The sequence below is a fragment of the Rhinolophus hipposideros genome (genome assembly GCF_964194185.1).
Source record: "Rhinolophus hipposideros genome assembly, chromosome: 3".
Taxonomy (NCBI): Eukaryota; Metazoa; Chordata; class Mammalia; order Chiroptera; family Rhinolophidae; genus Rhinolophus; species Rhinolophus hipposideros.
In genome coordinates this window covers 25,320,245-25,334,860 of record NC_138049.1, presented here as the reverse complement: position 1 = coordinate 25,334,860, position 14,616 = coordinate 25,320,245, and the positions used below count along the sequence as shown (strand labels likewise).

General features: G+C 47.7%; 1 protein-coding gene across 1 annotated transcript; it reads left to right on the top strand.

Moving 5' to 3' along the window:
* Nucleotides 1-3,401: 3,401 nt before the first annotated feature.
* Nucleotides 3,402-6,546, top strand: SLC35D3 (solute carrier family 35 member D3; the record flags this gene model as incomplete). Its single annotated transcript, XM_081044538.1, has 2 exons — nt 3,402-3,840; nt 4,849-6,546. 2 exons carry the CDS (start codon nt 3,402-3,404, stop codon nt 5,676-5,678), a joined length of 1,269 nt encoding a protein of 422 aa, XP_080900664.1. The 3' UTR covers nt 5,679-6,546.
* Between the last annotated feature and the right edge of the window lie 8,070 nt (nt 6,547-14,616).

Below are 14,616 nucleotides of genomic sequence, written 5' to 3'. Positions count from 1 at the left end.
AACACCATCATTTCTGTGTTCTATTGGTCACACAGACCAACCCTGGTATAAGTGGGAGGGGTTAGCAAAAGGTGTGATTACCATGAGGAATTAGGAAATCTTTGGGGACTGTCTTAGAGTCTGGTTACCACAATATGCTTTTAAAAATAGCTAATTATAGACAAATGTGTATGATATCATAATTTTGTTATGTTTTTAAAGGGATTATGTATGTATAAATATATAAACAAGAAAAACTGAAAGGTTCACACCAAACTCCTTACAGTAGCCAGCTCTGTGTAGTGGAGTTGGTGGGGGGAGAATATTAGAGAAAGCATGTTCACTTTGCTTTCCTTTTATGTACTGTAATGAGCCTGTGTTACATTTACAATTGAAAATAATGAAATAAGACCATATTTCCCTCTGCAGGAAGCCTTCTCGGATACTCTTATCAAGCAGATTTTATTGCCCTCATTGGTGCTCCCCTGTTTCTGCCACAAGACCCTACTGGTACGTGAGGGTTACTGTGTTGCTTCACCTCCACTCGGGAATCCTAAGGACTAAGATGAGAGCTCATCTTTGAATCCTCTGTGGTAAACAGACTGTCTGGCACAAAATACTTGCTCTGTATGTTTGCTGAATGAATTTCATCAGTATTTCCTGAGTAGCTCCAAAGATAATTGAGCTTGAGTCTAGACCCTTGATACCTTGACACCGGTCGGTCAAATAGCTTTTGGACCTTCAGACCTACATTTTTGTTCAATTAACATTGCTAAACACTATTCTTATTTTTCCCATTTTTCTTTGGGAGCTTTTCTAGTAACTAGTGTGGGAAATAGTATTAATTTTTTAAAAAAAAATGAAAGCCCTAATGGAAAAGAATTACATGCAATAATGTAGAGAAAATGTAGTGTGTTTCATGCCAATGTATGTTTCAAATATTAAGCTAACTATTCTTGCCTAAATGAGAAGGGTAAGATAGCTGAATCAGCCGCAAATCTTTTACCTAATGTTCATATCACAAATGGAAGCAATTATAATTGCTGGCAGAAATGAATCATTCCAAAACTAGGTCTGTGCAGACAATTCTTTAATATATTCACTTAAGATGGCTTAAAGCAACCATCCTTTAACTGGAGTGGTCCCCAGAAGCAGCAACCTGTTATTTGCTGATGGCTTTTAAAAGTTAATTTTCAGAGGGCTTATTTTTATGTGAGACTACTTATACCACGCACACCTATACGTCATTTGAACTGTTGCTTCAGATCTCATTACTTTCTAAATAACAGCAATACTTGAAAAACTGAGCCCTTGAAATAGCCAATATTGTGTAACTATAACTTTTAGCTACAAAAACCAAGAGTTCCCCTACGGCATCAGAAGCACAGGTGTTAGTATAATGCTTTCCAGTGTTATTCCTGGAAAGTTGGTACCGTGGCCATTCGCAAACATTTTCTTGAGTGCCCACCTGTCGGGTGCAGGTAGGGCCCCTACCAGGCGCTCAGCACAGGAGCTGGAGGTTTGATTGATACGGAGTCCTCTCTCACCAAAGTGAGCTCCCAGCACATACAAAGCGGGCCCAGATGAAGGACTGAAGTGACGCTGCCCATCCCAAGAGTAAATGGTTCTTTTTCTGCTGCGGTAATAATCGCCGCTTCAACATCTGGGCTGGATGTGTCGCGTTCAGCACAGAGGTGGAAATACGGAGGAGAAGACAAAAGAAGCACTAGGGAAGTGGATCGTGTGTACTAGGGCAATGCGGTGCAGCTTTTAAAGGTTAGGAAGTTGGGATCCCAATGGGGGGTAAGGCGGTGGATAAGAGGCGTGAACGAAAGGAGAGCTGGAGCGCAGCGATCCAGAGCTCTCCACCTCGAAACCAAACCCTGGCCAAGTCCATCACTTTTAAGTAGCGGGGAAACTAAACTTTCCGGCTCTTAGCGATGACCTCCACTGAGCGAGCTCCTCCGCTAGTGCTAAATTTACCCGTCCGGGCTTTACTTTCCAGGGAACGAGACTAAGATCAAAGTGTCACAAAGCCTCGCTCCAGGAGAAAATAAGAATTTCCTTTTTTTCCTTAGCCAGATGGGAAGTAAATAGTTCACAGGTCCTGCGGGGCTCAGAAGTACCTGGCCCTAGAGGCGGGATGTAGGGGTTTGTCCTGCTCGCCAAAGTGGCCCAGCACGGCCTCGCAGGCTGCGGTCGGTTGGTCTGGCGTCGGCTGGGTCCCGGTCCGGTCCCTGCCCTGGCCACGCCCCCTGCTCTGGCCACGCCCCCTGCCCTGTCTCCGCCCCCTCCCAAACCCCTCCGGCCGCTGGTCGCTCCACGCCCACTCCTGAAGCACCGTAGCCCCGGCGCTCCTCCCCAACCGGTAAAGGCTACTCAATCCAGAGACTTAATTTCTGCTCTTTTGCTTATTTCACGTCTTTGCCTCACTTGGAACACGTGCCCGTGCCTCTGCCCCAGGCTCCGTAGTCCCGCGAGGCCACTGCGCCCCCCGAAGCTCCCCCAGCGCGTAATTCCAGGTCCTTCCCAGGGAGGCGCGCGGAGTGGGTGCGCGGTGCCCGGGACGGGCAGGGGCCAGACTTGGAGCTCTACAGCACGCCCGGGCGGCGTCCTGGGGCCGTGGGTTCCTTCAATGTCCCGGCGTCAGCGCCCGAATCTGGAGCATCAGGGAGCTCCGCAGCCCGCGGGTACCCACGTTTTTCCTTTCGCTGGCCCGCATCTGGACAAAGTCCCGCGGCTGCGCCGGGAGGCACCGTGGGTGAAAAAGCCACTGCAGCGTGGGGGGCAGGGGGCGGAGGCGATGTCACTTGTTGCGGCTAATAAACGGTGCTCGACCCTGGGGCGCTGTTGTTTCTAAAATCTTTAGCTGTGCCCGGGCTCTCTGAACCTGTGGTCCTTGATACAGAACCGGGAAGCAGGGGCAAACCGGAGCAGCTGGCACTGTGGGCGGAGAGGGGGCCGCGCACCGAGAGCCCGCTCGGGTGGGCGTTGGGTGCCGGAGGGGCGCGGGTCCGGTCCCGCTTGCGGCAGCTGCTGGGGCTTCCAGCCACAGAGTGTCCCTGACAGTGACACCGCGCGGGACACAACCCATCACAGCTCGTCACCTACTTACAAATTGATGTCGCTGGGATTCCCGCCACTCCTCTCAGACCAGCCCCCCACCCCTGCCACTTTTCGGAGTCCTCCGCCCCCGTCACTGCCTCCCGGGAGCTGCGGGGCAGTCGGACGCGGAGTCGCCGAGCCACTAGGACGCCTGGCTGGAGCTGCCCTCTGCAGCGGAGCCGGCGCCCCCTGCCCTTCGCCGCGGCGTTGGCCTGGCACCCCCGCCGCCCTCGCTCTGCTCCTCCCGTCTCTCCTCCCTGCTCTCCTCCCGCAGGTCCCGGAGTTCTGCCACCGCAGGGTGTAGCGGGGCCGGCGAGATGAGGCAGCTGTGCCGGGGCCGCCTGCTGGGCATCTCGGTGGCCATCGCGCACGGAGTCTTCTCGGGCTCTCTCAACATCCTGCTCAAGTTCCTCATCAGCCGCTACCAGTTCTCCTTCCTGACCCTGGTGCAGTGCCTGACCAGCTCCACCGCGGCGCTGAGCCTGGAGCTGCTGCGGCGCCTCGGGCTCATCGCCGTGCCCCCCTTTGGCCTGAGCCTGGCGCGCTCCTTCGCGGGGGTAGCAGTGCTCTCCACGCTGCAGTCCAGCCTAACGCTCTGGTCCCTGCGCGGCCTCAGCCTGCCCATGTACGTGGTCTTCAAGCGCTGCCTGCCCCTGGTCACCATGCTCATCGGAGTCCTGGTGCTCAAGAACGGCGCGCCCTCGCCAGGGGTGCTCGCGGCCGTGCTCATCACCACCTGCGGCGCTGCTCTGGCAGGTGAGCGGGACCCGCGCCGACCCCCAGCCCACTCCATTTCATGGGGCAGAGACAGTGGGGATCACTAGTGCAACGCCTCACTGCCAGATGGGGAGACGGAGACAGGGAGAGGCAGAGACCTTTAAACGTGGTCTTGGTTCGAAAACGAGACTCCTGAGACCCGAAGGAGCCTTGCCCACCGCTCGGGCCTCCTCCTTCAGAGCCTCACCGCCCTCCCCCCACCGCCCCGTCCGGGCTGTCCACCTCAGCCCCTGCCGCCACTCCGTCTCCCCCCTTCACCCCTTCCTTCCTCCGGGAAGGGTGGCATAGTCTCCTGAGCCTGGGAGCTGGAGTCCCCAGACCGAGCCGGAAGGATGGGGGCCGTGAACTTCCTTGGGTCTCGCGGGGCTGGAGTGTATGTGGGGGGCGGAGGGCGTAAGGGAGCGAAGTTTAGGCCCCGAGGCTAGTTTTAGGTCGGTCTCCAGTGGCGCCCCGCAGGGGTCTGCGAGCTCGCGGCTGAGGGGTCGAAAGCCACGGCCAGGACGCACCTGCGGGCCGGGTTCGGCCCACGGAGCTAGATGGCGGCCGCGGGAGCCAGAAACCTTCATTTGGGGGTCGAAGGGCGGGGGTCGTTCTTCGCCCCGCGCCCAGCCTTCGAGGTTAGGAGCCCCAGCGTGGGTTCTCGCTCCCATCTGGCGCCCCCGGAGGGGGAAAGGTACTAAGCGCCCTGCCAGCTCGGGGAAGCCACTGGCCTACCGCGAGGGTATCTGAGCTCCCTCCTGCCTCTGTCGTGGACAGAGGTAGACACGGTGACCGGGGCTATGTCAGGGAAGGCCCCTCGCCCCACGCCTCGCACTGGGCGTTGCCTGAGCTTGGCGCTTCCATTTTGTACCGGTGGGCAGAGCTGGGGAGGGAACCCCGTCCACTTTCCCACCCGACGTTTTGCCCCAGTGGATACCCACCCGCGCCAACCCGGTGTCTTCTCTTTTCCCTTCCCGACCTGGCTCCGGTCCTCCTCACGCGCTCTAGGAGCCGGCGACCTGACCGGCGACCCCCTGGGGTACGTGACCGGCGTGCTGGCGGTGCTGGTGCACGCCGCCTACCTGGTGCTCATCCAGAAGGCGAGCGCCGACACGGAGCACGGCCCGCTCACCGCGCAGTACGTCATCGCGGTCTCGGCCACCCCGCTGCTGGTCATCCTCTCCTTCGCCAGCACGGACTCCATCCACGCCTGGGCCTTCCCTGGCTGGAAGGACCCCACCATGGTCTGCATCTTCTTGGCCTGCATCCTCATCGGCTGCGCCATGAACTTCACCACGCTGCACTGCACCTACATCAACTCGGCCGTGACCACCAGCTTCGTGGGCGTGGTGAAGAGCATCGCCACCATCACCGTGGGCATGGTGGCCTTCAGCGACGTGGAGCCCACCTCTCTATTTATTGCCGGCGTCGTGGTGAACACCCTGGGCTCCATCATTTACTGTGTGGCCAAATTCTTGGAGACCAGAAAGCAAAGCAACTACGAGGACCTGCAGACACAGCCAGGGGGAGAGGAGGAGCGGCCCAGTGGAGACCAGCTGCCGTTTGTCATGGAGGAGATGCAGGCGGAGGGTGGAAAAGGCGGGTCGGAAGGTGGCAAGGCAGCAGGTGGCTCCACTCAGCAAAGAGGGCAAGAGGCGAGAGGCAGCCCCGGAAGAGTCCCGCTGGTGGCTGGGAGCTGGCCGGTCGCAGACAGCCGTGAAGAAGCGAGCAAGAGGTCATTAAAGCATGCTTACCTCGAAGTGTGGAGGTTAGTTAGGGGAACCAAGTATATGAAGAAGGAGTATTTGATAGAAAATGAGGAGTTACCCAGTCCCTGAAAAGGAAATGCATGTATGTATATATGTACATATACACTTATTTTATATGTTAGAGACGACATATTTTAATGAGGGGCCGCCTAATTTTATTCTTTGAGGAGTGGGGAAGGGAAGCAAAGAAAGAAGCTGAAATGGACAGACAGCAATAAAATTAGCACCTGTGTGAATTATTTAGCGTGAGTTGGCCTGAGGCATCACAGAGACAAAAGAATGTGAAGATGCTTAAACAAAGTAAGGCAGCCGTTTCTGCTGCAGACTCCTGGCACATTTGTGGGGTTTTTTGTTTTTTGGTTTTCTTTTTGTGGGTTTTTTTTGGTCATTATAACCGTAACCAAATATCTGCATGTACCGAGTCCCTCAACCACCCTCTCCAAGGATGGAGTGTAGAAATGATGGCAGGACTTAAAAGCTCAAAGATTACACCCAGGGGCACATTTTTGATGATAGAATTACAGTTTTTTATGGCCATCTGGGCAAAGAGTATATTATTGAAAAGACATATGTAAATACACTGAATTGATGTTTACTGTTTATAGTCATCTGAAATATCATGTTTACCCTAATTTTTCTTCACTTTATAAAAAAAAAATAAGTGCTCTCTTATTCTATTATATATTGGTAAGAAATGTTAAAGCTATTTTGAAAATATGAGTTCTTAGCTTTAATCATGAAGTTTAAAGTTGGCTTTTAGTAATTACTATAAAACTATTTTAAAAGTTGTTTTGGCTCACTGCTTTATAACATTTATTACTGAATGCTATGACCTTTTTAAAAAACAGTTTCACTGTGTCCAATATTCTTTCAAGCAAATGCAATGGCTGAAATATAATTCCGTATTAAGAAGCCCAAACAGAAGTGAAGCCTTCCTGTTAAGCTAGCCCTTGAAAGTCTCACTGCACAACCCAAACCATGTTACAAAAAGAGCAACTGCTATCTATATTCACTTGATGATATTTTTCTATCTTAAATTTGTCAGAATAAAGTATTGGTCTATCTGTTAAAAGAAATGTTGTTTGAAATTTGTTGTAGACACATGTATGTTCTCCTGTTGCTGTGTAGCTTGTGTTTGACTTCAATGTATGGTGTCTGGTATCTGGTATGTAAGGGCCACCCCATTGGGAACTTCTTGGATTAGCATGATGGTTTAGTTTAACACAACAAAAACACTCTCATTTCCCAGCCAAGGAAACTGTTATAAAGTAAAATAAAATACTGCCTCATGCGGCCCTATGGAAACCATCCACAGCTGAGTTCGAGAAGTAATAGTACAGTACACCCAGGTGAAGTCTTCCTGTCATCCCCTCCAGGAGAGGTACTTTGACAGTGAGGGTACTCTTATACTTTCTGGGATGTTCTTGAGCCTCTCAGATGGTAACATCCTATACGTATATTTTTTTGCTTCCCGCAAATCAAAACCAAACAAAAAGCAGTGACAAAAATGAAGTTTCAGTTCAATCAGTTTAACTCCACAAGCTGGTAAGGAAGTATAATTGTGGTGGTCTGTGATGGGTACTGATTTGCTGGTTTTTACTGGCAACAATCATTTCCATAGGTACCCTTACAAGACATTTAAGGTGTTAGAGCCCTCAGATGGCTGCAGTTAGAAATTGCTGGCTAGGGTTATAATGACTTCTTTAAAAATAAGCATTGATGTTTTGTCTGCATGCTAGAAGGCAACATCCTGTTGCAACTCTGTGGAGCTGAGAATTAACGAAAAGCAGCAAAGTTGAATGAAGCATATATATTTTTGTTAATACCACTGTCAGGTAAATGGATAGAATGATTGTTTTTCACTGAAAATAATCCCTGTTGGTTAAAACTGTTGGTTTGCATTTATTGTAGAAAGATTAATTATTTTCTGTCACCAACAAACTTATGTCTGTATCAGGTAGAGTTCTTCAGAGAAACAGAACAAAGATTGGGACTCTCTCAGAACTCCCACTTAGATAGGGTTTGACACACTGCAGCTCTTTCAGCTGTAATCTGCTCTCATTATACTGGAGCTTTCCTGGTGTGCTGGGGAGAAGGGGAGGGGAAGGGCTCTACAATCTTATTATTAACTTCTCAGTCTTTTAGAGGCCCCTATCCCTGGGCTGTGAACCCTCTGGGTATATTTCACAATGATTAGTCTTTCCCTCCCTCTGTCAGAGCACCAAGGTTTTCCTGGAAGTCAACCTCTGAAAATGTGTTCCTGCCCCCTCCCAAAACCATGGCCCATAGGAGTTTCTCATTCTCATGACAGTCCATATTCAGCCTCCAGAAATTTATGAAAGTGACTATTTAAGGGTTGCTACCAATTTATAGCTCCAGTGGCTTCTGTTCCAGGTAGGGAGGTCTCCACTGTAACTTTCTGGATTCACCTGTCACCAAATGCAGATTTGGGGTTTGGGATGTTTGCCCTGCCATCTCCATTCTCTAATGGGTCCTAGAAAAGTTGTTGATTTTCAAATCATTTATCTTTTTCTTGCTGTAAGAATGGGCGTAACAACTTCCAAGCTCTCTTTACATGTTGGAGCTAGAACTGGAAGTCCTGCTGAAGACTTGAAAGACTGCTCAATTTCTGTAAAGACAGAAGTTGAGTGGAATTTGCCCCAGCAGACTCTGCTGCCTGTTCAGACTGCCCATTGGGTGTGACACTTGTGGGGCTAACAGGGTGGTGCTCTGCTGTGGTCGGAAGCCAACCTCCAAGTATGTTGGTTTTGGGGCCTCTTGGGAGGAGGTCCAGTGCAGGCCCAGGTCACCCACTGCCTGTGACCGGCCGGGGACTACCTGGTAAATGCTGTATAATGATCCATGGTTGTTGGCTGCCTGTGCTAACACTAGAAGTGTGGGGGAGAAGCCACACTGTGAAACAAGGATGTCTGCCACCAGTATTGGGCCTGGGGTAGCTCTACAAAATGCCAGGACACTCCAAGGCTTGCTGCCACCTGCCAGCTTCCTTAAGTTTCAGCCCCTGATAAAGTCTCGTGTGGTATGCAAGTTGGGTAAGGCAGAGTCTCAGGGAGTCACTAGAATGGGAAGAGCTATGGTCACTATGTTAATGTAAATTCTGGTTTGGTGCCAGTGCTGAGCCTGAAGCTACTTACTCGGCAAAATTCTCAGAGCATGTCGAGGCTAGCTGCCGCCTGCTTGGGATCTGTCAGACTCTGACAGTTTTCCAAGAAAGTGTGCAATGTAGGTGGGGCTGGCTACTCTTGGTGAAAGTGCCTCCAGCATTGGGGGAGTTGGGTGGGATGGGGTCTCAGTGAATCAGCAGGGTGGAGCTGTGGAGTTCACCAAGGATTCAGATTTGGCTGTAAGTGTAGGGGGAGGGCTCAACACATTAAAGGTGGCAGCCACCTGCCAGCTGCATGGGAAAAGGACCCCTCATAAGGAAAATGCCGACTGATCTCCAGCTCTCAACCTGAAGCAGCACAAATCAGTCTATTCCCTGCATGTCTCCGACACCGCCAGAGTTACTGTTTGTGGGGACAGAGCCCCAGAAAGCAGTTTCCAGGCTCTCGGCCTCACATAGAAAGGTGCTGGCTCGGGTAGTAAATGGCCATCAACTGTGATCAGATGGCCATCAGCTGTGGCTAGTTGGCCGTCAGCTGTAACCCGTAAGCCATTGGCCACTAATATAACTGCTGTGGCTATGCTAGCAGAAGAGATGGGGGCTAGCAAGAGTGGATTGCAGAGAGGTGGATGCCGCCGGCGAGAATATAGCAATATGATTCCCCTACTTATGGCTCCATGGGTGTTCCTGTTTGACCTTACAGTGTCCTGCGTTCTTACGTGGGGAGCGGGACCAGAGACCCTGCCTGGCACTCTGCACGACACTGTTCCTCCACTGGAGTCCAAGGTGAGTGCCTGGGAGTGAGATAGTTGTGTGAGGGTTGTTTAAGAGGACGTCTGGGTTTCCTGCCACCTTTCATCCTACCCAGATAGTCAGAATCTCCACTGTTTTTTACAGCCAGATGTTGTGGGGGTTCCTCTTACTAACACCAGTACTCTGGTGTGGGGAGGCCCATGTGAGGCTGGTGTTCCTCACTCCTCTGGGGGGAACCTCCAGAGCCGAGATATCCCTCCTGGTTCTCAACCACAAACAGATTTAAAGTTAGCTAGTTCTGCATCTCTGTTCTCCCTAGCTTCTTCTTTATACCTTTAGTTATAAAACTTCTTCTCAGCCAGACTTCCAAAGTTGTTTGTTCTATAATTTGGTTGTAATTTTAATTTGCTCATGGAAGGACACAGGAATAGTGTTTATCTACTCCGCCATCTTGGATCTCAATGTTTCCTACATTCATACTTCACAAATTCACTGGATACTGGAAGAATGTTGTATATTGCACACTATTTTAAATCATAATGCCCAGAGTTTATTATTCTAGTGCTTGCTTTTTCCTAGGTGTAGTTCTAAGTGTTCTATATGTACTCATATATGTATTTCTCACAACCTTCCAATAGGTTGGCATTAATATTATCCCAGTCATAGAAGGGGTAAACCAAGTTATGGAGAGCCTACTTGCCCTGCTCTCAGAGCTGTTAACTTGTAGCTTTCGGATATTATTTGAACCCAGCTAGTCTGGCTCCAGTGCCCATGTTTTTCCATTGTGTTAGTCTGCCTCCTGATGAGAAGCATTCAATCTGACATCAAAAAACTGCAGATGATGGTGTGGTGATAGGCAGCTCCAGTGCTTGTCAATTCTGCCGCTCAATGAGGACCCAGGCTCTATCCATAATTCCCTTTTGCTGTCCTCAAAAAGGAAGAGGATACAACTGTATTTCTAGAAACAACTTATGTGTGTGTGTGTATCAATAGTTTCCTGTTTGTGAGCACTAAGGGGCCCAGAGAGCACTTGAGGCACCATGAACAGCAGAGCGGAGAAAGGGGCTTAATGGTTATTATAACCAAGTATCTCCAAGCTATCCAGCCTTTTGGATCAATCTCGGTTTTAATATTCAAATAAAATAACTTACTCCTTTACCTTATATAACCCTGAAAAGTACAGATCTTTACTAGTGTTTCTGTGGATTCACTGAGCACGCTCCGGGTTGCTGATTACTCCCTGTTCCTCGCTGCTGTGTTGATCACTTTAAAAAAATAAGACAAAAACAGCTGTATTAAAATGTAATTTGTATATCATAAAATTTGCTCATTTTAAGTGCACAATAGTCTTTAGTATACTTATAGAATTGTACCACCATTAGCACCTTGTAATTTTAGAACATTTTCATCATTCCCAAAAGAAACCCTGTAGCCATTAGAAGTCACTCTCCATTTCTCCCTGATCCCCCCAGACCTGGCAATCACTAATCACTTTCAGCCTCTCTGGATTTGCCTCTTCTGGAGTAATGTTACTTGCTATTCTGAAACCACTCTTCCTAACAAGCTCGTGCACTCCCTCTTTTATGCAAGGTATTACTAATATAAAGTTGACAAGATTTACTGAATGTTTGAAGCTACCTATTATAAGGGCATTTCAGTGTAGAAAAGGAACAGTTGAAAGTCCATATCAGAAGGCCCTGCTCTTGGAGTTGCTGAGTGTTCCACTCTCTCTCTCCTTGGAACCCGGCTGCTGCTATGCAGCAGGGCCCTCTCCTACTCAGAACAGTCCCCTCTCCCTCAATCCCCTTCCTGTAGACTTAAGTTCCCCAGTGCCATTTTGCTCAAGAAGTAACTGGAAGGGCAGTAACGCTGTTCTCTAGAACAAAAGGGCAATCGTTTTCTAATATAATTCTTCACCACTTCGTAGAATGAGGAAGAGCCATAGTTATTAAAAAAATATCACTTTTCTGTCCTACTACACAAAACACACACACACACACACACACGCATATCTATATCTATCTGTCTGTCTATCTATCTATCTCTACATATCTACATATATCTATATCTATAACTGTATGTATGTATCTATATCTATATATATACACACACATATATATATATATATATATGAGAGAGAGAGAGAGAGAGAGAGAGAGAGAGAGAAAGAGAGAGAGAGAGAGAGAGAGAGAGAAAGTTATTCTGGAAAATTTTATAACTAAAGCAAAGTTGGTTATCTGCCCACCTGTCATCACTCTACCAGTCCCTCCCCCCATTCTTCCTCACACACAGAACTCTGAATTAGTTCAGGTACCAGCAGCACGGTTGTGCTCAGGGAAGGTGGGCCAGGCCCCTAGTGGATTAATCATTATTGTTTTAAAGCCATCCTGGTGGACCCATATCTCTTTGCCAATGATTGGTTTAAGATTGGGCCTGTGACCCAGCTAGCAGATGAGATGAATGAGTAAGCATGCTAGGGAAAGAGTTCTGGGCAAGTTTTCTGTGATAAAAAGAGACTCTATAGAACAAACCCCCTTTATCCTGCCTTTGCATGCAGGATGTGATGTCTGAAAGTACAGTAGCCATTTTGCAACCCTAAGTGGACAATCCTAAGGATGAAGGGCAATAACAGAGGGAACCAAGACACATGGAGAGAGCCTGTTCCCTGATGCCATTATCGTGCTGTTGGATTAACAACACAGGAATTGCCTCCTTCCAAGCTTCTTGTTATATGAGAGGATAAATTCCTGTTCTAAAGTCACATTTGGTTGGGCATTCTTTTTCTTTCAATTAAAAGCTTTCCAACTGATATAATTTAAATTTGATAATTAATTTTGCTTCAAGAGAAAACAAACTTGAAAGGCAAAACTTTTTTTCCCCAATGCAGCACCAGTTTTTATCCATCTGACCATCTATCCATTATTTATTCATCGATTCAACAAACATTTATTAAGTACATATTACATGCCAATTTCTGAACAATTTGTTTCCATTTTTTAATATTTCTTTATAGCAAATGTAATTAGGGACTTTATGTACCTGAAGAGTTACTTCCAAAAGGGCTAGTTTGATGATAAAGAGTAGTCCAACTTTCTTTGATAGGGCAATATAAACTCTTAAGATCTATCTTCTAAAGTTTATCTGAAAGACCAAACTGGACAATATTTTCCACATTCACCAAAGTTTAATAAATGAACCAGAAACCCTAGAAAAATGGGTAAACGATATAAACAGAAAGTTTTTAACAAAGGATAGCAAATGGCTCTTAAACACATGAAAAGATCCAGAACCTTATTTAGATAGGAGAAAAACTATTAATCTGCAAAGAAAACACGTGTCAGTGAGGTGCAGGGTAGGGTGTAGAGGTGGGAGGGTGAGGTGGGGGCCTGGGGGGAGTGCATCTTGTTATGGACAGAATATTTGTGTTCCCCCTGAATTCATATGTTGAAATACTAACCCCCAATATGAAGATATTTAAAGATGGATTCTTTGGGAGGCCATTAGGTCGTGAGGGGGAAGCCCCCATAAATGGGATTAGGGCCTTTACAAGAGGAAACAGGGGAGATTGCCTCCTCTCTGCTCTCTGCTATGTGAGGATACAAAGAAGAGACAGCCATCTGCAAACCAGGAAGCAGATCCTCACCAGACACTGGATTCGTGGCACCTTGATCTTGGACGTCCAGCCTCCAGAACTGTGAGAAAGAAATTTCTGTTATCTTTAAGCTATGCAGTCTATGGTATTTTGTTACAGCAGCCCAAATGGGCTAAGAGAAAGATTTTGTTTTAGGTACATCTCTTCGGTAGGGATTGCAGTTTCCCCCAAGCATTTCTTCTCCCTTCTTCCGTTCAGTATTGGAGTATCCTATACTTCAGACTTCACTCCCAAGTCTCCCTGCAGTCAGTGGAAGGCAAGTGGAACGGATGTGGACAATGCCCACATCACTTGTTTAAAAGAAACTTTCATGCTGATGAGAAAGTTTTGGAAATCATAGTGATGGTTGCACGACACTGTGAATGTAATTATGCCATTGAACTGTTCACTTAACAATGGTTAAAATGGCAAATTTTATGTTGTGTATATGTCTTAGTCTGTTCAGGCTGCCATAACAAAATTCTATAGAAGTGGCTTAAACAAACGTTTATTTTTCATAGTCCTGGAAGCTGGAAGTCCAAGGTCAGTGTGCCAGTATGGCTGGTTTCTGGTGTAGACCCGCTTCCTGTCTCACAGTCTCCTTTTTGCTGTGTCCTTACTTGGCCAAGAGAGAACGCTGGGCTCTTTTTCCCCTTATACCGAACACCAGTCCCATTAAGGACTACCATGACCTCATCCAAATCCAATCAGCTCCCAAAAGCCCCACCTCCAAACACTGCCACATTAGAAATTAGGGCCTCAACGTATGAAATTCAGGGTGACATATTCAGTCCATACAAAATATATTTTTTCACAATTAAAAAAAATGATAATGTAATGTACCAAAATCCATTGAATTATACACTTTAACTGGGTGAATTGTGTGGTATGTAAATTATATCTCAATACAGATGTTTAAAAAACATAAAAGACTTGTCTTTCCACTTCCATGGCTCGATGGTGGATGTGGCACTGACCGAACCTTGACAAAACTTGGGAGAGTCAGAGCACCTTCAGAAGGAAGCTGGAGCCCTGGATAATCCTGTGAGCCAGGCCTTCCACCATAACAGCCCTACGCCCACTTTTAGGCTATTGTGAGGAAGAAGTACATTGTGTATTGAGCTTTTGTACTCAGGCTCTTCTTGGTTCCGTCGCTTAGCACATATTCTTACCCAAATACTGTCACCTCACTTCTCACACAGAAAAAAAAAATGACAGTGACTTAGAAAAACAAAAGACAGAGATTGGCTTTTTCCTTGTCTTCTTCCTCTACTCTTTCCCCCTTGTCCTGACTGACACTTAGCTAGTCACCAGTAATGTGCAGTACTCCACACTCCCCTGAACCTGCTGCGTAATTTTACTTTTAATTTACAATACTGCTGAAAGCACTCTGTATAAGAGTGGGCTGCCACTATTCAGTTTTTCCACTGATCTCATCAACAGCTGGTAGAGTTTCAATAAGCGCAATATTCTAAAGTGGAACTCAAAAATTAGTCTGT